General features: G+C 44.9%; 8 protein-coding genes across 12 annotated transcripts; 4 read left to right on the forward strand and 4 right to left on the reverse strand.

The window, feature by feature from the left end:
- Positions 1-31: 31 nt before the first annotated feature.
- LOC108597725 (5'-nucleotidase domain-containing protein 3) lies at positions 32-2,364 on the forward strand. The gene is made up of 7 exons (XM_017984419.2): positions 32-382; positions 512-915; positions 976-1,271; positions 1,344-1,530; positions 1,590-1,730; positions 1,791-1,942; positions 2,001-2,364. Exons 1-7 carry the CDS (start codon positions 115-117, stop codon positions 2,203-2,205), a joined length of 1,653 nt encoding a protein of 550 aa, XP_017839908.1. The 5' UTR covers positions 32-114; the 3' UTR covers positions 2,206-2,364.
- LOC108594763 (SET and MYND domain-containing protein 4-like) lies at positions 2,349-4,556 on the reverse strand. Its single transcript, XM_017979902.1, has 3 exons — positions 4,085-4,556; positions 2,698-4,031; positions 2,349-2,642 (listed from the first exon to the last, which is right to left on the reverse strand). The coding sequence occupies exons 1-3, from the start codon at positions 4,438-4,440 to the stop codon at positions 2,371-2,373; spliced, it is 1,962 nt and encodes a 653-aa protein (XP_017835391.1). The 5' UTR covers positions 4,441-4,556; the 3' UTR covers positions 2,349-2,370.
- A 503-nt stretch (positions 4,557-5,059) lies between these two features.
- On the reverse strand, positions 5,060-7,528 carry LOC108595232 (SET and MYND domain-containing protein 4-like). Its single transcript, XM_017980430.1, has 3 exons — positions 6,837-7,528; positions 5,445-6,781; positions 5,060-5,375 (listed from the first exon to the last, which is right to left on the reverse strand). Exons 1-3 carry the CDS (start codon positions 7,505-7,507, stop codon positions 5,107-5,109), a joined length of 2,277 nt encoding a protein of 758 aa, XP_017835919.1. The 5' UTR covers positions 7,508-7,528; the 3' UTR covers positions 5,060-5,106.
- A 294-nt stretch (positions 7,529-7,822) lies between these two features.
- Positions 7,823-10,459, forward strand: LOC108596811 (exocyst complex component 3). Its single transcript, XM_017982926.2, has 2 exons — positions 7,823-8,818; positions 8,878-10,459. Exons 1-2 carry the CDS (start codon positions 7,847-7,849, stop codon positions 10,120-10,122), a joined length of 2,217 nt encoding a protein of 738 aa, XP_017838415.1. The 5' UTR covers positions 7,823-7,846; the 3' UTR covers positions 10,123-10,459.
- Positions 10,460-10,487: 28 nt separating this feature from the next.
- On the forward strand, positions 10,488-13,715 carry LOC108596814 (spermine oxidase). The gene is made up of 3 exons (XM_017982929.1): positions 10,488-10,588; positions 11,594-13,521; positions 13,624-13,715. The coding sequence occupies exon 2, from the start codon at positions 11,623-11,625 to the stop codon at positions 13,138-13,140; it is 1,518 nt and encodes a 505-aa protein (XP_017838418.1). The 5' UTR covers positions 10,488-10,588; positions 11,594-11,622; the 3' UTR covers positions 13,141-13,521; positions 13,624-13,715.
- Positions 13,535-15,301, forward strand: LOC108596812 (spermine oxidase). 2 transcript variants are annotated; one of them, XM_017982927.1, is made up of 2 exons: positions 13,535-14,300; positions 14,371-15,301. In XM_017982927.1, exons 1-2 carry the CDS (start codon positions 13,585-13,587, stop codon positions 15,236-15,238), a joined length of 1,584 nt encoding a protein of 527 aa, XP_017838416.1. In that variant the 5' UTR covers positions 13,535-13,584; the 3' UTR covers positions 15,239-15,301. The 2 variants fall into 2 exon arrangements, with proteins under 2 accessions (XP_017838416.1, XP_017838417.1); XM_017982928.1 differs by having other exon boundaries at positions 14,211-14,300; positions 14,354-15,301.
- LOC108596815 (beta-ureidopropionase) lies at positions 15,251-16,979 on the reverse strand. Its single transcript, XM_017982930.1, has 4 exons — positions 16,792-16,979; positions 16,214-16,476; positions 15,538-16,157; positions 15,251-15,480 (listed from the first exon to the last, which is right to left on the reverse strand). Exons 1-4 carry the CDS (start codon positions 16,893-16,895, stop codon positions 15,307-15,309), a joined length of 1,161 nt encoding a protein of 386 aa, XP_017838419.1. The 5' UTR covers positions 16,896-16,979; the 3' UTR covers positions 15,251-15,306.
- A 713-nt stretch (positions 16,980-17,692) lies between these two features.
- On the reverse strand, positions 17,693-22,762 carry LOC108597646 (MAGUK p55 subfamily member 7). 4 transcript variants are annotated; one of them, XM_017984297.1, is made up of 9 exons: positions 22,720-22,762; positions 20,767-20,836; positions 20,434-20,711; positions 20,248-20,379; positions 19,820-19,849; positions 19,414-19,581; positions 19,039-19,360; positions 18,635-18,811; positions 17,693-18,574 (listed from the first exon to the last, which is right to left on the reverse strand). In XM_017984297.1, the coding sequence occupies exons 2-9, from the start codon at positions 20,807-20,809 to the stop codon at positions 18,054-18,056; spliced, it is 1,671 nt and encodes a 556-aa protein (XP_017839786.1). In that variant the 5' UTR covers positions 20,810-20,836; positions 22,720-22,762; the 3' UTR covers positions 17,693-18,053. The 4 variants fall into 4 exon arrangements, with proteins under 4 accessions (XP_017839786.1, XP_017839784.1, XP_017839788.1 ...); XM_017984295.1 differs by having other exon boundaries at positions 18,635-18,931; XM_017984299.1 differs by lacking the exon at positions 19,820-19,849.
- Positions 22,763-23,393: the final 631 nt, after the last annotated feature.

Here is a 23,393-nt window from a genome sequence, read left to right on the forward strand (position 1 = left end):
GGGTCATCATGCTGTCTGCTCGTGTGTGGGCGTCGCATCCGCATTTCTCGCGAGTGTACATAACAAGGTACTATATGCACACGCCAAAGCAGTTAAATCAGTCAATCAAGTTAAATGTGTGCAGCGCGAAGTCCAATTGTTAATTTATTTTTTAAACAATATGTTGTTTTGGGCCGTGGTGGAGCGACAGCGGCTTGGAGCAGGTGGAGCAGAGCAATTGGCCTCAGGAGCAGCGTAGAAGCACGTTGTCTCAGCACTAGCGCTGATATCAACATTGAAGCAGCCGTTACAAATCAAGCTCTTATCAATACCACACTACAGGGCCCAAAAACAGTGAGTGATTACCAAGAGCTCTACGAAGCAACAAAAAAGAAATTTCAATGTAAGCCTTACAAGCAAAATAGGCGTTAGTTTGCCCAGCACAATATAACAAAAGAAATCAAACAAAATGGGTTAACTTAATTGAACTTAAAGATTTGTTAACCATTTTCTCAATTCTGCCTATTTGTAGCTAAAAAATTGCCCATCGATGTGCATCCAGATGCTGTGTTTGCTTGCAATGAACTCGATTTGAGCGAGGTGCAGGTCTATGGCTTCGACTATGACTATACGCTGGCTTGCTACAAGCCCATATTGGAGGATTTGCTGTACAATTTGGCGCGCGAAATGTTGGTGAAACGCTTCAGGTACCCAGAAGACATACTGGACTTGGAGTATGAGCCAAATTTTGCTGTGCGTGGCCTCCACTACGATGTGGAGAAGGGTTTGCTGGTAAAATTGGACTCGTTTCTACAGCTGCAACTAGGATCGGTGTATCGCGGACGCACCAAGGTCGACGAGGAGGAGGTGCTTAAGCTCTACCATAATCGTTTGCTGCCCATTGCCTATGTGGAGGGTCCCAATAGTGGCCATAATGTGGGTATTTGCACAGTTTTACAGAATTAAACTATAGCTAATGTTTATTTCTCGCTTCAGCATAATACAAATTCCAAAATGGTGCAGCTGGCGGATTTGTTTTCAGTTCCAGAGATGTGCCTGCTGTGCAATGTAATTGAATATTTTGAACGCAATCGCATTGATTACCATCCAGAGATTGTATTCCACGATATACGCACTGCCATGGGCTCCTGCCATCCAATTATGCATGCAACTGTTATGAAAAATACGGAGAAGTACATTGAACGCAATGCTAAGCTAGTGCAATATTTTGAAAAGCTGCAGAAAGCAGGCAAGAATCTCTTCTTAGTCACCAACAGCCCGTTTTCGTTTGTGTAAGTAATTATCTGCGATTTTTCCCTGCATGTTGCTAATCAGAATAATTATTGTTATGTTATTTTTTGTAGCAACTGTGGCATGTCGTACCTGGTAGGCGCCAATTGGCGTGACTTTTTCGATGTGGTTATTGTGCAGGCGCGCAAACCAAAATTTTTTACTGACGAATCTCGTCCCATACGTTTATACGATGAGAAGACACGCTCACATCTGTGGGATCGTGTCTCCAAATTGGAAAAGGGCAAAATCTACTACGAGGTTGGTAGACTCAGGTCAAGCTTTAAACTAGCTAACAGCTCTTCTTATAATCGTTGCAGGGGTCTGTGCGCCAACTGCAGGAATTGAAGGGCTGGCGGGGCCATTCTGTGCTCTATTTTGGGGATCATCCCTATAGTGATCTAGCTGATGTGACCTTGAAGCACAGCTGGCGCACTGGGGCTATTATTAGCGAGTTGGCGGTGAGTGTCTATTTAAGTTGCATGGCTTTAACTTAAGTCTTATGAAAATGTTTCTTACAGCATGAAATCAAAACGTTAAATCGCGTGGACTTTAAAATGAGCGCCAACTGGTTGCAGATGCTGACGCAGCTTATCGAAGATACGCAGGATAATGAGAGCGAAGCAGCTCAAGCGTGCCTGCAAGATTGGATGAACGAGCGTGATCAGTTGCGGTATGTAGCAAACACTAAGCACAACATTTGACAGCAATGCAACTATTTTTAATTACAGCAATAAAACCAAGAATGTGTTTAACGAGCAATTTGGCAGCGTTTTTCGCACGTATCACAATCCCACGTATTTCTCACGTCGACTGTTTCGCTTCGCTGACATTTATACAAGTGACATAACGAATTTGCTCAAGTTCTCCACAGCGCACACCTTCTATCCCAGACGCGGCGTCATGCCACACGAATATGCCTCCCACTTTATATAAAATGGAATAACTCTATTGCGCTCTCATACACCCACACACATGTTACACACTTTAGCATCTTGCCATGAGGCTGGTAGGCTGGTAGCGTATAGATTTTAGATGAAAAAAGTGCCAGTTTTACTGTTGAATTTAGTTGGAATATAATATAATATATATTGTGGTTATTTATTGTAGTAATTGCTGCTCAATAAAATCGTTGTAATAGTTCATAAATATTTTCTGTTGCTCGCTCGAAAGATATTTGAGTGTAGCCAGCATGGGTTGCATATCCTGCTTACTGCATTTGTATTTGCCCAGAGCAATGAAATCCCACAAAAAAACCATATTGGTGATGTATTGAACGGAGTTTATGCCCATCTGTACTTCAGTGCCTTTCATCAGAAATTTAATAATGCGAGTCAATTGAATATAGTCTTCCTTATTCAAGGGACAACCAGCTAAAAAAGCAGAGTCTATACTTTGTAAACGAATAGCAATTAAACAGTCTCTTACCTTGTTGCAGAATAAAGCAATACAGAATCAACTTCCTGGCCAAACACTGCTTTAGACTATGATAGTCCAATAACCAATTGTCCAATTCATTGAATGCTTCGTACAATTTGCGACGTTTTTCAGGAAGGTACATTCCAGGAAGGGAAAACTGCACGTATCTGTCCATTGGTTGTGGTTGACGGCAGACAGTGCAGTAGATAACCACCGGTACCGGCTGATCCCACCAGCTTAAATGCTTAATGTGCTGAAAAGGATCGGGCACATAGATCCTCTGGCAACGTGTGTTTAGACAACGATAGCGATGAAAGCTGAAGTACTCCTCATCGGGTTGTGCTTGCATGCACCTCTTACAGCGGCAGTTAAACCCATATACCTCTTTCAGGCGCTCTTGTCGGCTATACCAGGGCAAACAGTTAGCTTTATCTCCATAGCAGTAGGTGAGCTCCTCATTCACCTTAATATTGTGCATGGCAAAGCAATTGGCAACACCGCCATCAATTTTGATATGCATCGAACCTTCACAGGAATGATTGCAAAGGCCTAACTGGGGTACGTACGATGAAATGTTGAAGTCTACGTCAGAAAATAGATGCAGACAACCGCGCTTTAAATGATACGGCTGGTGCCAGAACCCTGGCTGTAGCAATGCTAACTCTTTGCCCTCAACTATTGAATGCACACATGTATAGAACACAAAATTTTTTCTTAACTGTGCCACACATCGGAAGATAAGCGCAGCAAGAACTACATGCCAGTGCTCCTTGCTGGCAGCTGTGCTGGACAAAAGCTGCTCATAGAAGTTAGTGTACTTAAACAAATATACTTGCAAGCAGTTGGCACGAAGTGCAAATATTCTTTCTTCCTCTGATTTTTTCAAATGTTTTATCATGGCCAGCCCCATATGCTGCGGATCATCATCATCATCACGACTGTGCTTGCCGGCTGCCAGTTCCATTAGACTCTGCCACAGCTGTTGCGCATTGGCGTTGGGAAGCGTGGACAGATGGCGCAGCCACTCCGGCATATGCACGAGCACAGAGCGTAGGGACAAGTTAATAATGCAAGAATCCATTAGATCTCGGCTATATAGTCCACACTCGTAACTGTGTATGGTGGCATGCAACTGACGACAGCGTCTGGAGCAGTAGACTACACGCTGATGGCATTCCGGGCACGGTATGGGTGCGCACATCAAGCTGGATGCGCACTGCTGGCAAATTGGAGTCATTGATGTGGGGGAAAAGCAACTGGCCTGCTCCTTGATTACAAGTTCGCCCTTCTTAATTTCCTCGGTTGCAACTAGGTAACGTCCTTTAGTACCAGCCTCCTGAACGCTGTGAAATTAAATTTATCACTAACATGATTAACTATTTACTCTTTGACTTACACTTTATGCCTCTTGGCTATCGCATCGTTTGCTGTCTGTGCTTCGTTTAAGGTTGGTTTGCTTTGCTGTGATGGGAGCTGTTGCTTAAGCTGCTCCAGTTGCTGGGAAAAGTTCTCATTGAGTTCCATTTTATCTAGGCAGCTCATGTGCTCGGCCAGCTTTTTAAAGTCTCCCATCTTCGAGGCACAAATTGCCTGACGCATAATTAACTTGCCCTGATTCTTCTTAGGGTAACCAAACTCCATAGCAGAGGCGCAGTCATCATATGCCTGCTGGTAATAGCCATACTCCAGCAGAGCCATTCCGCGATTGGCATAACCCAAGCATAGCTCCTCGAATGCATTTTCTGCTTCCATTATAGCCTTGGTATAAAGCTTACATGCTCCAAGCAAGCGTTCAGATTGGTTGGCCTTTGGATTGGTAGTCTTGGTGTTAAAGATTTGATTGCCTTGCTCACGCAGTTGACGCGATCGCTGAGCATAGTTTTCAACTTCATGGGGCTGTTTGCAATCCTCGAGAAACTGCAGCGTTAATTTGTTAAACTCACGTTGCCGTTTATCTGGTAAATTATGCAGAAATTTTATACTTTCAAATTCGTTCTTACATTCCCTGGGGAAATATATTAATGCGTTTTGTGTCATTAAGAAATTATGTAATCGTATCTGCGCCATTGTAAGAAATTGCTATGAATTGATTTCAGCCTGTTCAAGTAAAGATATTGTGTTGCACTTGCTTGTTGAATTAGAACTGAAGCTCTTCCAGAAATTGAGAGCTATAAGTAGGGGATGACCGTAAATATAAGTTGTCAGCTTTTAATTATTTGTTTATTCACAAACAATATCAATTACTACATACATACATACAAATATATAACATTAAATTTAAAGGGACTTTCCCTAAAATCATTTTTGATATACACACATATAACATACAATATTTCAAACATTTCTGTAACAGTAAGAGCTTTTAAAGCTTAAGAAATTCAAATCTACTTAACAGCTCAAAGTATAATAGTAATATATTTAGGTATAGTGCGCTTCAATGTAATCCTTGTAATAGTTGATAAATACTGTTTTGGTCTCTTCCCGAAGATATTCGACTGCAGCCAACATAGATTGCATTTCCTCCATGCCACATTTATATTTGCCCAAGGCAATGCAGTCCCATAGATAGGTCAGCTTGCTTGTATAAACGGTGGAGTAGCATCCCCACTGCACTGCTGTGCCATTTAGTAGATATTTGATAATACCCAAAAGCTGTCTATAGTCCGTATCATCCAACATGGAGCCGTCTGTAAATAGTTTGGTAAACAATATTATTACATGTTCAAGTCAAGTCACGACATTTCTAGTTTAGTTACCATCCTGAGCTGCAAAGCATGACTTGACGATCTCCTTGGCAATACTCAATTTCAAACTATTGTAGGCCAGAAGATAGTTCAGCTCGTTGAAGATTTTATATAGTTGTCGACGAATCTGAATTTCTTTGCAGCGATCTATCAGATCCAGAAACTGATTGTATTCATAAAGAGACTGTAACTCGCCGCATACCGTGCAATAAAGAGACATTGTGGCCTCTTCACTAAGCCACCAACACAAGTTCTCCATTTTGGGAGTTTGCTTGGGCACATACGTGCTAAAGCAACGCGGATTCCGGCAACGGTAACGATGAAAAGTCAAATAATCCTCATCGGGCTGCACACGCAAGCACTTTGTGCAGCGACAGCGAAAATTATAGTTCTTCTTCAACTCCTTCTCGCGCTCGCACAACATTGTGTTCCTGCAGTCTACGGTGTAACAATTGAAGATCTCCTCTCCCTCTTTAATATCATGCATGGCGTAACAACTCACGGCGGGTCCATCATATTTAATGCATATGGATGACGTGCAGGCGTGATTGGCCATACTTAGATTTGGCAAGTTCATGCACATGGCAACAATGAGCTTCTCAAACTTATGGAGAGCGCCTCTTTTCAGGTGATAAGGCCGCGTCCATAGCGTCGTCTGCAGCATCGCAAACTCGCTCCTCTCGAGATCTGGCATCACAACAGGAACTGCGCAGGCATTGACAAGCAACTGGCCTGCACTGCGTAGAATTAAAGCTCCAAGAACGACATGCCAGTCTTCTGCGGAGGCACTGGTGCAGTCCAGCAACTGATCATAGAAATTTGTGCTCTTGTAGAGAAGCGTTTGTAGTAAGTTTGCACAGAGCGTGTGGTAAGTGCGAATAGAATCCGTTGCAGGCAGTTTGTTTAAGTGCGAGGTCATACTCATGTGCATCCACTGAGGGTCTTGCTCTTCGTCAGTCATTTCCATAAGACTCTCCCACAGCTGTTGCGTATTGGCGTTGGCACGCTTGGCCAAATGGCCCAGCCACTGGGGCATATTTACAATAACCAAGCGCAAGGCCAGATACGAAACACCCAGGATTTCCACAAGCCCCATCTTGTAGGCGGCGCATTCAAAGCGATGTATGTCAGCATGTAACTGACGACATCGCCGGGAGCAGTAAACGGTACGTTGATGGCATAGCGGACATGGTATGGGTGTACACATCAAAGTGCATGCGCACTGCTGGCAAATCTGTATTTCCGATGTGGGCACAAAACAGAGAGCAGGTTCCTTAATTAAAAGCTCTCCTTTCATAATGCTCTCGGTGGCAACTAGGTAACGTCCTCTTATACCAACACCTTTAACGCTGTGAAATTAAATTTATCCATAAAATTGCTCACTCTTCTATCTCTTTGACTTACACTTTGTGCTTCTTGATTATTGTATCACTTGTTGTCTGTGCTTTGTTTAAAGCTGGGTTGCTTTGCTTTGATGGCACCTCTTTCTTAAGTTGCTCCAGCTGCTGAGAAAAGCTCTCATTAAGCTTCATTTCATCCAGGAAGTTGATGTGCTCCGCCAGATTTTCAAAGTCTCCCATCTTCGAGGCACAAAAGGCCTGACGCATAATAAGTTTGTGCTGATTCTTTTTTGGGTAACCAAACTCCAAAGCAGAGGCGCAGTCATCATATGCCTGCTGGTAATATCCAAACTCCTGAAGAGCCATGCCACGATTGGCATAACCCAGGCATAGCTCCTCGAATGCATTTTCTGCTTCCAGTATAGCCTTGGTGTAGAGTTCACATGCTCCAAGCAAGCGCTCAGACTGACTTGCCAGCGGATTGGTTGTCTTGTCGTTAAATATTCGATTGCCTTGCTCCCTCAGTGCACGCGACCGCTGAGCATATTTTTCTACTTCATGTGGTTGCTGGCAAGTCTCGAGAAATTCCAAGGTCAGCTTTTTAAAGCAGCGTGCTTGCTTGTCGGGCAAACTATGAATCAATTGAAATGTTACAAGCTCGTTCTGATGCACTGCATCGCCAGGAAAAGCAAGTAAATAACTTTGCTTGTTTAAAACATTCGACAATGCATCCATAACAATTTCTCTGAATAAGAAAGTTACTGCAACTGTTTTTGTTTTTATAACAGCTGATTGTAAACAGTTGTCGATATAAATATATCGCTGAATATATTATATAAAAAATATATATATTTCAATACACAGTTTAAGAAGCTTTATATATGAAACTTCTCAATGATATTATACAAATAATAAAAAAAAATGTTTATTTTGTTTTCTTATTGTTTTATTTATTATCGATATATCGTTGGTGCCATCGATACTTATTCAGCCATAGGCAACCCTATTCTTGTTATTAATATATAATTTATAATCATAAAAGAAGGAAAATAGGATAGTGCTATTAGCAGGAAAATGGACTTACAACAGTTGGAAGATGAGGCGCGTCAAGCTGCTCTGAAGGATATACAGAATATGCTGCAAAGGCCTGGGCAACTGGAAAAAGTGGAACAGTATCGTCATCGCATTTCGCGCAAGAAAGCTTCGGTGGAGGCGTTGCTCAAGACTGGAATGCAAAATCAGTTGGAGGGCGTGCGTGTGGGGTTAAAGCAGCTGGAGACATGCATGCAGGATGTGCGCGAGGTGCGTCGCCGTATGGGCGAGGTGGAACGCCTGTTGCAGGGCGTGCCCGAAGTATATGACGCACTTGAAGTGGTGCGTGAGGAGAACACAAAGCACTCGCAATACGCCACTGCCATGGAGAATTTAAAACATATATTCAATGTTGACGCCAGCGTCACGAAGACTATGGCGCTCATTGATGAGGACAAGCTGTTGCATGCGCATCAGTGTTTGGCCGACTTGGAGAACTCGCGCGATGATTTACTCTACGAGCTGCATAAACAGCCCAAACAGCATGCCTCCGATAAGATAACGCTCAAGCGGCACTTTGAAAAGGTGGACACTGTCTCGCAGGCGTTGGAGAAAAAAATACGCCTTATACTCAGTCGCACGCTCAACACGGTGCGCAAAAAGCCAACGGTTATAGTGACTGCTCTTCGTATTATAGAGCGCGAGGAGAAGAACGACCAGTTTGCCTTGCAGCAGCAGAAGGTGACAGGCTTTCTGCCGCCGGGTCGTCCAAAGGCTTGGCGTAAAATGATTATGGATGTGCTGCATGCAGCGGTGGGCACACGCATCGAAGGCTCCAAGCTGGAGGAGCGTGCAGACAATAAGATGTGGCTGGTGCGCGACTTAGAGATACTGCGACAAATCATTCTAGAGGATTTGCGTGTAGTTAAGTCACTTTGCGTGCCTTGCTTTCCGCCCCATTATGATATATTCAACGAGTATGTCAAGTTCTATCACGAGGGTCTCTCCAGCCACGTGCGTATACACAGATTAATTCCTGGCTTACTTTACTCAAAGATTTCTTTTAATTGCAGTTGGATAACATAGTGCGGTCGGGCCTGGAGGGCAATGAATATGTATCCATGCTGGCCTGGGTAACGCATACATACCCGGGCGCTGAGCTCATGTCGCATGCCGATCTCAATGTGGATGTACATAAGCTGGCGGGACCACTGCTGCGGCCAGAGCATCTGAAATCGCTGGAGAATGAATATCTACAGAATATGCAGCGTAATTATCAGGAGTGGATGACAAAAGCGGCGGAAACAGAGAAACAAGAATGGTTCTCGGAAATGCTGCCGGAACAGGATGAGCATTATTATCATACCTCGGCGCCGGTTATTATCTTCCAAATGATTGATCAGCATCTGCAGGTGACCAATACCATTCACCAGGAGTTGACCTTCAAGGCGCTTGTTATGAGCATACAGCAAGTGGAAATCTTTGGCCAAACGTATCTAAAGAATGTCATTGAGCTCAAGGAGCATCATTTTCGCAATCGTGATCAGATCAAGTACTTTACTCATTACATTATAACCATTGTGAACAACAGCCAGCAGATGGTGGAGCTGGCGCAGCAGATGAAACAACTCTATTGGCCCAAATCACGCACGGATCATTACGAGCACTTTGAGAAGCTGCTGTCGACATTCCAGCGCATACGCGCTCATGCAGCCAACTATTTGTTGGAGGAAGCCTTTCTAGATATGGAATGCCATTTTAACGACTTATTTACAGTCAAATGGCTGGCCAGCAGCATTGCCGTGGACACCATATGTGTCACGCTGGATGATTATTTCCAAGACTATAATCATCTGAGTCCTGCCAACTTTGAAATGGTCATTAATGAGGCACAAAAGCTGCTGGCCAAGCGCTACATACGCGCACTGCTCTCCAAGCGTTTGTCCAAGCCGCGTGCCGAATGCGATGCGATAACGCGCAAGATCAACAAGGAGGCCAAACATTTTAAGTTGTTCTTTGAGAAAATTGCGCCCAAGATGTCACTAAGTGATTCACCATTGGATTTGATAGCAACGCTCTCGGCATTGCTAAGCTCCGATATAGAGCTGCTGGTGCTGGACTTGCATACGCTGCTGGGCAGCTATCCGTCGCTAAGCGAGGATCAGCTAGTGCGTCTATTTTACATACGCAACGATGTGAAGGCGGCAGAGGTGCGCGAGAAGGTGCAGGATGCCATGAAGTCGAAGAAGGCTATGGTCAGCATAGCCAAGCAGGATTGCATCTTCAAAGAAATTGTTTTCAGCGACAAGCTCTGGTAGAACGAAGCACGGCCGCTGTCTCCCATTCCCATTCGCATTCCCATACCCATATCCATTGCCATTCCCATTGTTCCGCAGGCCGGTCAGCTGTCTCATGCTTTGGCGCGCTTTCGCTCAGAGCTTTAATGCGGCTAAAGCTTTCAGCATGTGCATGTCTTGAGCATAAGTATGGAGGGGAGTTGGCGCTTGAGCACGTTTCCATATGTTTTCTCAGTTTTGTTTGTGTCTGTATCATCGTCAGACCGCCGCCTCAGCAGCAGCAGCAGCAGCAGCAGTAGTTGCCAAGTGCAATTTTTTCAGTATATTTTATTTATGTTTTCATAGTGTAGTGAACTTTAAGTTGATTGTATAAATATATATAAAAATAAAATCAAACGAATGCCAAGTGCAAACCAAGTGCTTTATTAAATCTTGTGTGCAAATTGAATAAACAAATAAAGAAAGCAAAAGTGAAATAATATTGTTGGTGAGTGTCACGAGGCATGAATCGGGGCAGAGCAAGGGACGTAGTGCTGCTTATAAAAATTGTTGTTGCGGCAATTTTTGAGTGGAACCTTGAAATATTTCTTCTTACATTCTCTAAAAATCAATGCTGTGCTCTCTTTTCGCCAACAGGAGTTATATACATGTGCGTGTGTGTCTAAATTGTGTAACTTTGTTGTTGCTAAGAGGGTGAACAAGGGACAAGTAAAACGGTCCAGTTGCAAATTGCCAAAGAGCATTGCGTTGCGCTATGGCATATCCGTTCTTCAATCTATTAATAATATAGCAAGCTAACAACTGTGGGCGTGTGTAGTACACACATACATATGTACTTATGTTTGTGTGTGTGCTCTCAGCAAAAAGCGCCGTTATCAAAGCTTTGCCTAGACACACACACACACACACACACACATGCTCACATACGCCGCACACATTGTTTTCTTATCAAAGTAACGTAAACAGTTGCATTTTGCACTAGAGTGCAGTTCAAGTGAATTAATTATATTTTCATTTGCCATATGCAAATGTCTTTTGCATTCTGTTGTTGCTCAGTTTTCAATTACAGTATAACGGCAATTGCAATAACATTCATTGCACATGCACTTGCCGGCAAATGTTTTGTATGTGTGTGTGTATCTGTGTTGACACCCCCACCCACAAGCATGCACAGAGAGAGAGAGAGAGAGAGAGAAAAATATAAACAATGAACGCATTGCCGGTGCTTTGCTGCGTTTAGTGGAGTATGACGAATTCTTTAAGCTGTTTGTAACGCTAAATTTGTTATGCAAAATAAAAATAGTTGCTATAAATTTGTTTATTATTGATTGCAATAATATTTAATATATTGTGGGATAGCTCAGCCATAGCTTAGCCAATTGAACCTCTGTTTGTTACATAACTTTAATATACCCTATTTTCCAATTATTCAAATGGAACATACTTTGTGTGTACAACTTGTTGCTCTTTACTAATCAACTCTTAATTGCAGTGCTGGCTGTTAGAGAAACGTTAAGCGCTATGAATGAGACGCAGCTGGAGCAGAAGATTGTGGTCATTGGCGCTGGAGCATCGGGCATAGCTTGCGCTACAAAACTGCTCGAGTATGGCTTCCAGAACGTGCTCGTCGTGGAGGCTGAGCCGCGGCTGGGCGGACGCATACATACCATACCATTTGGCGAGAATGTCATTGATCTCGGCGCACAGTGGTGTCATGGCGAGCAGGACAACATAGTGCATGAGCTGGCCAGCAAGCATAACCTGCTCGAGTCCACTGGACCGGTGTATGAGAACTATCAGTGTGTGCGCAGCAATCGCGAGGTGCTGCCCGATAATGTGGCAAACAGGCTGAAAGCTATAGTGGGCGATTCGCTGGTGACGCGCCAGCTGGAGTTGCGCCACTGCAGCGGCTCGCTGGGCAGCTACTTGTCCAACAAGTTCTACGAGATGCTGCGCAAGCCCGAGAATGCGGATATAGATGAGGTTATTGCCGCCGAGTTCTTCGACAACTATCAAAAGTTTGAGAATTCTGTGGAGGCGAGCGATACGCTGGAGCAGGTCTCTGGCCGCGGCTATCTGGAGTACTGGGAGTGCGAGGGCGACATACTGCTCAACTGGAAGGACAAGGGCTATGTGGAGCTGCTGCGTCTGCTGATGCACAGTCGCGAGCAGCCGGCGGAGGAGCTGGGCAGCCTCGAGCAGCGCGTGCTCTTCAATACCAGCGTACAAAAGATTAACTGGAATCGCAACGATGCACGCGTGGAGCTGCAGCTAAGCAATGGCGACAGCTGTGTGGCGGATCATGTCATAGTTACGGTATCGCTGGGCGTGCTCAAGGCATCGCATCTGCAGCTCTTCGAGCCCAAGCTGCCCGTAGCCAAGCAGCGCGCTGTGGAGGGCTTAGCCTTTGGCACTGTGAACAAAATATTTATAGAATTTCCAGCTGCCTTTTGGCCAGAGGATTGGACGGGCTTCACCTTGCTGTGGCGGCAACAGGATCTGGCTGATATACGCAATACAGAGCGCGCCTGGCTGGAGGATGTCTTTGGCTTCTATCGCGTGAGCTATCAACCACGCATATTGGCTGGCTGGATCATCAGCGCCAATGGACGCCATATGGAAAGCCTTGCCAAAGAGGAAGTGCTTGCTGGTTGTCTCTATCTCTTTAGGCGTTTCCTGCACTGGCACATACCAGAGCCTGTGAACTTCTGCAGCTCTGCCTGGCATACGAATGCAAACTTTCGCGGCTCCTACAGCTTTCGCTCCATGGACACGGAACGCGTGGGCACGGGCGCCAGCGAATTGGCTGCACCCTTGACAGTGGTCACCATGACGCCCAGCTCGCCAGCGCGTCAAAAGTTTATGAAGCAGCAAAGCCGCTGCGATAAGCCCATTGTGCTGTTTGCTGGTGAAGCCAGCAGTGAACACTACTATTCCACTGTACATGGCGCCGTGGAGGCGGGCTGGCGTGAGGCTCAGCGTCTGGCGGAGTTCTATGGCTTGGCGGGCACACAGTCCGTTGCCAAGTCGCAGCTATAGCAAAGCGCTGCCGTTTGGTCTGCCCAAGATCAAGCCTAGTACTACTAATACCTGTCGAGATTTCAAAGATTACAAAATAAAAATGTGAGTAATTATCGTCTTCAATCAATAAAACTGAACAATATATGTACATCCTCGATAGACTTCATTATATGCATAAGTTCTATATAACATTTAAGACCCATACTATAAGTCGTGTGTGAAAATTTATGCTGAATTCTTGCTGCTAAATAAAGTTGTTTGAATCTATAGATGAAATATGAATTTGAATCTCTTCAATTCGATTTAGCAGTTTCAAAAATGTTTGCCTGGCACTTTGTTTCCGACATTTTGTTGAGAGCTTTGCATTTTAAGTAAACTAAAAATCGAGCTATGTGAAGGGTAAGTTGACGAAAGGCTTGTTTTGTTGTTTTTGTTTTTGGGGGGAGGGTCAACCTCTAAGCAATGAATTGTTTTAGTGCATACATTTTGAAATATTTCCAGTGCTTCAACTGCTTGAAGGACAAGAAGCAAACACCACACGATAAATTCCATGCGCTCAAAAATAAAGATCCAAAGCAATTGAAGGGATATATACACTCGGAACCCAATATAGTAATAGTCGGAGCTGGCGCCGCGGGCTTAGCGTGCGCTGTGGAATTGAAGGCGCATGGATTCGAAAGTGTGCGCATATTGGAGTCGTCGGGTCGTGTGGGCGGACGCATACGCACTATGAAGTTTGCGGATAATTATGTGGACTTGGGTGCACAGTGGGTGCATGGAGAGCGTCAGAATATTGTCTTTCAGATGGCCAAGGGTAAGGAGCTGATGGGCTCAACGCGTGAGCTGTTTTTGCGCTTGGAGTGGATACGCTCCAATGGACAGCGACTGACGAAATCTCTGTCTAAGAAGCTGCTCAATGTGATGACCCACATCTTTCAAATGCGACATAAGGATCTGGCCGAGTTCAATGGCACGTTTGGTGAATATTTGGTGGACAAGTTTACGGAGGAAATGTCGGAGCCGAGTGCGCAGAAAATCGATCGCGAGGTGGCGGCGGAATTTCTGCGCACCTTCAAAAAAATGGAAGGCTCAGCTGTGGACACGGACATGTCTGCGGCTGGCTTCGAGGACTTTCATGCCTGCCACGGCGACAGCCTCATTAACTTTCGCAATAAGGGGTAAAGCTCTAAAGTTAAAGCGCCGCTGCCTATGCTTAATAAACAAACGATAGTCTTGCTTTTGTTGCAGCTATCGAGCATTTCTGCATTTGCTGGTGGAGGGCGATGACATGAACGAGCTGGGCCTGCTGAAGGATTGCGTGGAGTTCAATGCGTGCGTAACCAAAATCGACTGGGATCGCCTGGACGGCACAGTGCAGCTGATAACGGATAAGGGTATAACGTATGAGGCGGATCATGTGGTTGTCACTGTCTCCCTGGGCGTGCTCAAGCAGAATCCGCAACTCTTTGAGCCGCGCTTGCCGCTGCCCAAGCTGAGGGCCATCAATTTTATGGGCTTTGGCACAGTTACCAAAATATTTGTAGAGTTCAATGAGCCCTTCTGGCAGGACAACTGGCCAGGCTTTAATGCCATGTGGCGCACCGATGATATGTATCAGCCGCAGCTGGAGTGGGTGGCCGACATCTATGGCTTTCATCGCTATCCCTTTCAGCCGCGTGTGCTGCTGGGCTGGGCCGCCGGCCCACACACCGACACCATCGAGAGCATCGATAGCAAAATGCTGGCGCAGGGGGTGCTCTACATGCTGCGCCGCTTTCTGCCCAAGCTGAAGATACCGCAACCCAAGCTGGTGACCACCAGCAAATGGAGCAAGGACCCAGCATACTTGGGTGGCTACTCCTATCCCACATTGCTGTCCAAAAGCTATAACGTAAGCGCCATGGATCTGCTACAGCCTTGCAATCTGATGGCCTATGAGTCCTACGAATTGCAACAATCCTTTGTCAGCATAATGCCCATGACAGTGCGTCCCATACTATTGTTTGCTGGCGAGGCCACCAGTCCGCATCATTTCTCCACTGTGCATGGCGCTGTCGAGACGGGTCTACGTGAGGCTCGACGCCTTATCGGCTACTATATGAAGGACAACTACTAAACCGAGTCGAATTTTCAATTGCATGTATATATTTTTTTAATTAAATGCTTGACACTTTGCCTGACGCCTTACTGCTCTCTTATGACTTGTGGTTTGAAATCCGGCTGCGTGGCCTTCTGCAGGGATTCCGCATAGAGCGGCAAGCGCTGCGTCTGACGGAAGCCCCAGAAGTCCTTGACCTGGCGGCACAGATTCAAATCCAGCTCCGTTACAAGCAAGCCATCGTTGCAGCGTGACAAACTCTGCAGGATACAAAAGGTTAGTATAATGAAAAGCAGCTAATATAAGCTGAAGCTTACGGGTGTTCTGGAACCGTCTGGTGCTGCAACATAGGTGGAGCCATAGAAGGGACCAAAGTCCTTGTGCGCCGGACGTCCATCGCCCGAGGTGTATTCGTTGGGAAATTGTTCAGTGCCCACGCGATTGATGGGCACAGTAAAGTAGCTATTGGCAATGGCTGCATTACGCGCCTCAATGCTCCACAGCGGCTCCGACAGACGTCCAATGGTAGCCGAGGGATTGAACACAATCTCTGCGCCATTGACGCCAAACATCATCCAATTCTGCGGATGATGACGACCATAGCAAATGTTTATGGCCAGTTTGCCGAACTCGGTCTCGAACACTGGATGCCCGGTGTTGCCCTCCAGATAGTAGGTGGACTCATTGAAGTCACCAACGCGTGGTATGTGATTCTTGCGATGCTTGCCCATAAAGCGTCCATTGTTGGAGATGACTACAGCAGTGTTCCAAATGGTGTCGCCATGCGCCGCGTCCCTTTCCAATATAGAATGTATGATGACCATGTTGTAGGCTTGAGCCAGCTCGGAGAGCATTTTGGTAGTGGCTCCAGTCTCAGCTTCCTCCGCAAACTCACACCAGGGGAACTTTTCACGCGTGCAGAAAGCAAAGGGCATGGCTGTGCAATTAAATGGAGGATTAGTTTATGGCTATATAAAGCAATGTGCTGCTTACTCCAAGCCTCCTGGGTGCAGACAATGTTGCAACCCGCCTCCGCCGCCGCCTTGATCATCGCCTTCACCTTTTGCCAAATGCCCTCGCGCTGCTGCTCGATGGGCGCATCTGTGGGCAGCGCAATGGAGTTTTGTATGGCACCCACACGCACCAGGCGCGACTTGCGCAGTTGCTCCTTCTGCGCCTTGAAGCGATAGCCCTTGATTTCAAAGCCATGCTGCTCCGCAGTAGCAGTCGCCGCAGCCGGCAGCTCCAGCGTCAAGCTTTAAAGAGAGAGCACAAGCTTAAGTAAGAGCTTATATGTTTTGCCATTGCCTTTTGCACTGCGCTACGTAAACATTGCCGTTTCTCTTATGCGTATTTCATTTATGTATCTGCGTCTTTTGTTTTGCTCATTGATTTTTGGCCATAAGCTTTTTTTACGAGCTACGTCAAACGCGGCGTATACGTGAGGCTTTCTAAATTTAAAATTTTAATGTGCTTAATTGATAGCGGGAAATATATCTATGAGGAATATATATGCAGCGTTTAGCAGATTTTAGCACAAGCGCTGCAAGATTATAGAATTTTAAACTCACTCCTCCTCCACGCCGTAGAGTATGCGCTTGACCTCCTTTAGCTCTGCAGCGGGCAAATGCTTTTCCAAGCATTCGTCAAGACTCTTTAAATCAAAAGCGGACATCGTTTATAATCTGTGTGAGGGGAGCGATGACAAATTGAATTTATTATTTTCTATATAGAACAACTGCGAACCGCTCGCGTTTGCTGCTGACAACGGAATGTCTACGATCTAGCATTGGCAGTGAGCGCTGACGCCAGCGCTGACGTTGACGTTGACGCGCTCGCGCTGCTTGACCTTATCTATTGAGAGCGAGAGCGCGAGCGATTGAGAGCGATTGCTGAAATCAGCTGAGCTTTAACCCACAAGTGGTTGACACAGCGCATTAAATGCAAGTAAACTAAATTATTTCTTTTGTGCTCTGATAATACGCACATTTAGTTAACTTAGTTGCTATCTAAATACAACTAAATTTATGTGTAGTTATTTTAAAAATATAGCTGCTTTGTTTGTTTACCTTTCTTTTTAGAACACTACACTACATTGTATGAACTTATCAGCTGAGTTTGCTAATCTTATTAGCATTTCAAATAAGTTGTGTGCATGTGCTTAAAATAAAAAATAATAACACTTGCTTAATACGCTATAACTATCAAACTAATATGCACATTTAATCACGTAGCTTGTATTATTATTAAAAATGCACTTTTCTGTTTGTTTTTTTTATATATATTTAATACATGGATTTTTGTTGGACATAATCGTTTGATTAAAAATAAATTGTTGTACATCATATATATATATATATATTAACATATTATTTTGTTATAATTTTGTTGGTTACATTTTGTTTAGTTCAATTAAATATACATAATTTGATTTTCAATTTAAATATAATTTCTTTTTAAATGTTTTTAGTGTTCTTTTTTTGTTTTTGTTATTGTATTCTTTTCATTGTTTTCACTTTTACGCAAAAAGGTACATGTCGTGAAAAGGACTAACGCTGGACAAGTAGCGTCCGGCAGGACCGTCTAAGGGTAAATATAATATATTCAACTCTGGCGTGCCCCCACTCTCTCTCTCACTCTCTCTTTCTTTTTCTTGCTGTCTAACTAAATGCCTTGCAATGTTGGCAACTAACTGTACATTTAGCTTTAGTTTGTTGTGTGTTGTGGACTTTGTCACTTGGCTAGCAACAAAATACGTAAATTAAACAGTTGGCTAAATTCGTATGGCAAATACTTTGGTGTTTTTCTCTTATTTTTCTGCTGCTTGTGAGCTCTACTGCACCCACATGGATGGCGCCCAGAGCGGCTCGTTCTCCAGCCGCTGCACATGTTGCACCAACTGCTCAAAGGCATTCAAGAGCTCGCCATTGATAATCTCCACATCGAAGAAGTGGCCATGAAGGAAATCAATGCGCTCCGCCGACTTGAGCATATCCTCGAACTCCTCGTCTGTAAAGCTGCGCGCATTGGCCTCATCGAAGGTGGACTTGGCACGCGCTTCGGTGCGCGTGGATTTGAGCAAAGCTAGCTCCGGTGGTTTAATGTGTATAAGGAATGGTTTCAGCTGTGCCGTGCGCAGCGTCTTGATCGCCTGATAATGCGGACTCAGCACACAGACGCAGCCCGCATTGACAATCGACTTGACGCTCTCCGCGGAGGTGCCATAGAGATGACCCTTGTACTCTCCATGCTCCACAAACTTGCCCGCTTCAATGTCTGCATCCATTTTATCACGCGCTACAAAGATGTACTCGCGTCCAGCGACCTCGCCTGTGCGCATGGGACGCGTTGTGTCTGTCAGGTGAGAGAGCAAATGCTTGAGAGGCTGTTTAAATAGCTGGCGGCTTTACTTACATGGCACTGGACTGCGAAACTTTTCCGGATCACGCGCTATAAGGCGTCGACGCAGCTCGTTGCGACCTACGCCGGGTGCGCCAATGAGCACGACAGGACGATAGACGCCAGGACGTGGATAGAGCTTGGCCACCTCCTCGTATGTGGCAATGAGCTCGCGATCAAAGTCATCGTTCTCTGTCAAATCGTACATGATCTTTTTAGTCTTGGGCTGGCGGCAGGAGGAGCTGCTCTGGCTATTCTGCAGGCGGGGTGAACCAGGCGGTGTGGTGTTGCACAATGAGGCGCAGGAGCCCGCTGATGAGTTGATGTCAATGAAGGAAGGGTGTATAATGTGCGTGTGTGTGTGAGGCGAGAGTTTGAAATGCAGGAAGCGAGAGGTTAGGTATGTACACAATACTTACGCTTCGAGTCCAGTTCGCTGCCCTCGCGTTGAGTACGCTCATGCAGGATGCGACGCTCCTGCAGCGCACGACTTGGTATGAGGCCGGCACGCGCAGAACGCTCATGATCCTTGCGTGCCTGCCACCAGTAGGCATCATCCTGCGCCACTATATGCAGCACATCGCCGCGCTGAAACGCCAAGCCCGCCTCCTTGCAGGGTATATAGGGATCAATGTCCGGATTGTAGTCAAAGTGCGCGCGCACACGCACCTTGGACTCACGCTGTGCGCCCTTGTTGTCGGCGGGCACAAGCTTAAAGGTAATGGTGCCCTCGGAATTTTGCTGCAGGAAATATCCATTTTAAGTCGGTAGCTAAGCTTGGAGTGGCTACTTACCAGTATGGTGAGCACATCGCCTGGCGTCTTGCCCTCCACATTAATGCCATTCACCTCGATGACCTCATCGCCCACATGTATGAGTCCCGAGCGATCTGCAGCGCCGCCATGCATGATTCTGGCAATGATTATCTTACCCGTTTCCTCATCCGTTTTAATCGTTGCGCCCTAAAAGTAGGCAACAAATATTTTACTAAACAGCCGCATTCGCTTGAGCGTGCATATTTATGTGCATGTATCTATGTGTGTGTGTGTGTGTTTATGTATGTGTATGCATGTGTGTGTGTTGTATACAGAACAATGTGATTTGTTATTGTGTTGTTTGTTTGTTTGTTTGTTGTGCCAAGTTGAAGCATCAGCTTTAGTTTGATGGTTGAACTATACAGTAAGGACATTATTTACTTACAACAATCGGTTCCGCACTTTGTGCTCCTGTCTGTGTTTATATTTTATTTATATAGTACATGTATATTTTCAACATTTTTTTTAATAATAGAATTTATGCAATTTCGATTTCATTCGAATTGTTTAAACGTAAGCAAAATTTACAAAGAAACACACAATTTGTTAGCGTAAAGAATGTGAGTAGAGAGGCATGAGCGATAGAGACTATGAAATGAAAGCGCTGATAGGAGCAATTGGCAATGAGGGAAAATGAAACGTTAACTGCAGCACACAAGGCACACAATGAAGAGTATGAAAGAGAGAGAGAGAGAGAGCGGGACAGGCGACAGTCTATGGACATGACAATGACAACGCAAATGTGGGCATGAGTAAGCAAAGTTTTCAACTACTTTTGATAGCTGCTTGCTTTGTAGCACAGTGTACACTTACCAGCGGCTCATTGCTCTTGACCAGCTGCACTATCTTAATTGTTTCCTCATCCTCGTCCATTTCAATTGGCACCTCTGGCAGATGCGGATAAAAATCCTTTTGCGCAATGGCATCGTGTGCAAACAACAAGTGCTGCATATATAAATAAATTAATTAATATGCCAAACGCTAACGCATTAGTCTCACCTGCACATGCGAGTTCTGCAGCACATGAAAAGCTTCTTTGCACTCCTCGCTCAGATGGCAGCGCTGGGAAAGCTGCTCCAGCACTTCGTAAAGCACCTGAGCAGAGGTGGAAAGCACTGGCGCCAGACGCTCATCACGCCCCACCTTGGCCACCTTGGTGTGCACATTGACCAGCGCATTGAGCTCCTTGGACTCCAGCAGCGCCTTTAGAAAGTCTATTTCCTGATCATTGTTAAGATTATCGGATTCCTTTAAGCTCGTTATAAGTCTGGATAGCGCTGTTGAAATAAAATGTCAATTTAAAGTGCTCACAGTTGATTGATAACTGCTTACCTGGATCCCAATTAATGTCGGAGGCCATAACTGCAGCGGGCATGCTACAAGCGGCACTGCAACAATATAACTGTAATATAAAGCATATGTAGCGTCTTGGCAAACTTTTTGTAAATCAATAAACTCAATTTGGCTGCTGAAAACTTTTTGTAAATAAGCTCATAAAAAAGACGACATTAATGGACATGTTGATGCGTGTCGAAAAACAATTTCCAGTGGGTGGCTCAGGCTCAGCCTATTGCCTTGACGTCAGTCAAGTTGCCAAAAGGAAACATAAACATAAAATGTAATCGAGTGTGTGTGTGTGTGTGTATTAGCATAACAATACAGTTTTGCGACTGGCTGGCGACAGTTTGCTGTTGTTGTTGAAAAGCAAATGCAATTAGTTGACATTAAGCTGCTGCTGCTACTGTTGAGGCTGCTGCTGTTCCAGTTGTGCGCTGATTTATGCAGCAACTGCCTTTGGCAGTTGGCCAGCGCCTGTCCGGGGGTCAACTTGATTAGAAAGCGCACAATTTATGGTCACTTTCACACACACAAACACATTGTTGTTGCCACTTTGTTGCATAAGCAGACAACTGCATACATTAAGTGTTCAATGGCTGCCACCTTCCTATTGCAACAAGCACACACAGCTTTGTGCAATGTGGCGGCAAATGACTGCGCTGCTTTTGCTTTGCTTTGGACAGCTGCCAAGCGGACAGACGAAAGTTCAGTAGCTCGTTCAGGGCTTGAACTCTTTTTTTATTTTCTTGACACGCTATTGTTGGCGTGCGCTCATTAGCAGCAGCTATGCTAGCTTGGAGGCATGCCGCAAATTAATGTCACACCCACACCAGCACACACACACACACAGACTTGGCTGGAAATAGGCGCCAGCGAGTTGAACCTCAAATGACATTCGCATGTTTTCCCAGCACACAGGACATACGCACTTCAATTAATCAATCAATCGAGTCCTTGACAATGCTCAACAACAAAATGTTGCAATTGGCATGCGTGGGTGTGTGTGTGTGTGCTCTACTTTCAATTTCTTGTATACCAAGCATATAAAGCCTGACCTTGAACTACATACTCATGTGTACACTGTAAAATTTAAGGGGGGAGGTGGGAGGACAACAACAGAAATGCGTATTTTCCGTGAAAATTGCAACGTCAGCAAAGTCTTTGTGCTGGGCGTAACAATTATATGGTCAATTGTTAAGTCCAGTTAGTTTGCAAAAGAAAATAAAAATAATTACGGGAAGCGCTACAACAATGTCAATGCTTAATAATAGAGGTCTTTAGAAATTTTGCTATAATAAAGAAATTAAACTTAGTTTCAAAAACATTAATAGATTGCAAACTGTAACTGAATCTATGGAACATAGACAAACTTGCATTGCGTGTTGCAAATTGCAAAATCGCTGTCTCTACAGCTAATGATGCCACAAGCTCTATTTGTGTATCGTGTTGCAATTACGCTAATTGCACGTTCTGCAACAGGACTCCAGACTGTAACAAGTGCTGCAAGTTTGTCTGCCTTGAAAATGACACGCTTGCTATTATCATTGTTGTTGTTGCTGTAGATAAACGCACATGTCTTGTGTCGTGTCAATAGGCCGCAGTAAAGGAAGCCATTGGGCTCATAAGATAAGACAGGTAATGGTAACACAATCTGCCAGCAACAAGAGCAGGTGTGGGTGAGAGTGAGCACAACAAAGAGCGAAAGTAAAAAGAGCAAAAGGGGTTGTTAAAATTTGAATTTTCACGCTTGTTGTTAGTGCAGTAGACGTTAAAATTGCGAACAGCTGGTCACACTGCTGAGAGCGCAAGAGAGCGCGTCGAAGAGAGCCTAAGAGCATGCTATGCATTAGCCAAAGAGCAAACTTTTGTTTCAAACGAAAAATTCACTTGTGTGATAATAAAAGTATGTAAAATATATTTCTGTTAGCCAAGTTTCTATATGGTTACCTGCTACTTAAGTTATTTAATTATTTTTGTTTTTGTTTGCACACACGCGTTGTTTATGCTGTAAATATATTTTGTCAAAGCTTTTTATTGTTGTTGCTGGCTGGCGACAGATGCTTTGTTTTATTTTTAAACACACCAAATAACACAACACATTAATATTAGTTGCCTATGAGCCTATGAGGCATTGCTTTATAATTTGTTTGGCTATTTTTAGGCTTTAGCTCCACTGTGCCCAGTTGTGCTACTGGCCTAAGCAAATTATGCTACGCTAATGTTTTTTTTGTTTAAGAACTTTTTGGCAACTTTTGACCCTGCCGGGGCCAACACTTGGACAGCAAATGCGCGCTTGCAGACTCTGGTGCGTATACAACGCCACAGAGAGACAGCGAAAGAGAGTGAGAGAGAGTGTGTGCGTGTGTGTTTGCGTGGAGAGAGCGCGCGAACATTCAAATTGTGCAGCAAACACAAAAAACGTAGCGACTGCAGCGAGCGACCGACTCGAACTGAGACAACACTCTCGAACTATCTGCCTGGCTGACTGCCTGCCGAGTCTCCATTCAGAAACAGCACCCCGTCTCCGCCCCTGCGCTTGGGGGGGGTTGAAAATGCGCATGTCAGCAAAGCGTATGCGAATATCAAAATATACAACAAACCATATACAAGTGTGCGCTTAC

This window comes from Drosophila busckii, chromosome 2R (genome assembly GCF_011750605.1).
Source record: "Drosophila busckii strain San Diego stock center, stock number 13000-0081.31 chromosome 2R, ASM1175060v1, whole genome shotgun sequence".
Classification (NCBI taxonomy): Eukaryota; Metazoa; Arthropoda; class Insecta; order Diptera; family Drosophilidae; genus Drosophila; species Drosophila busckii.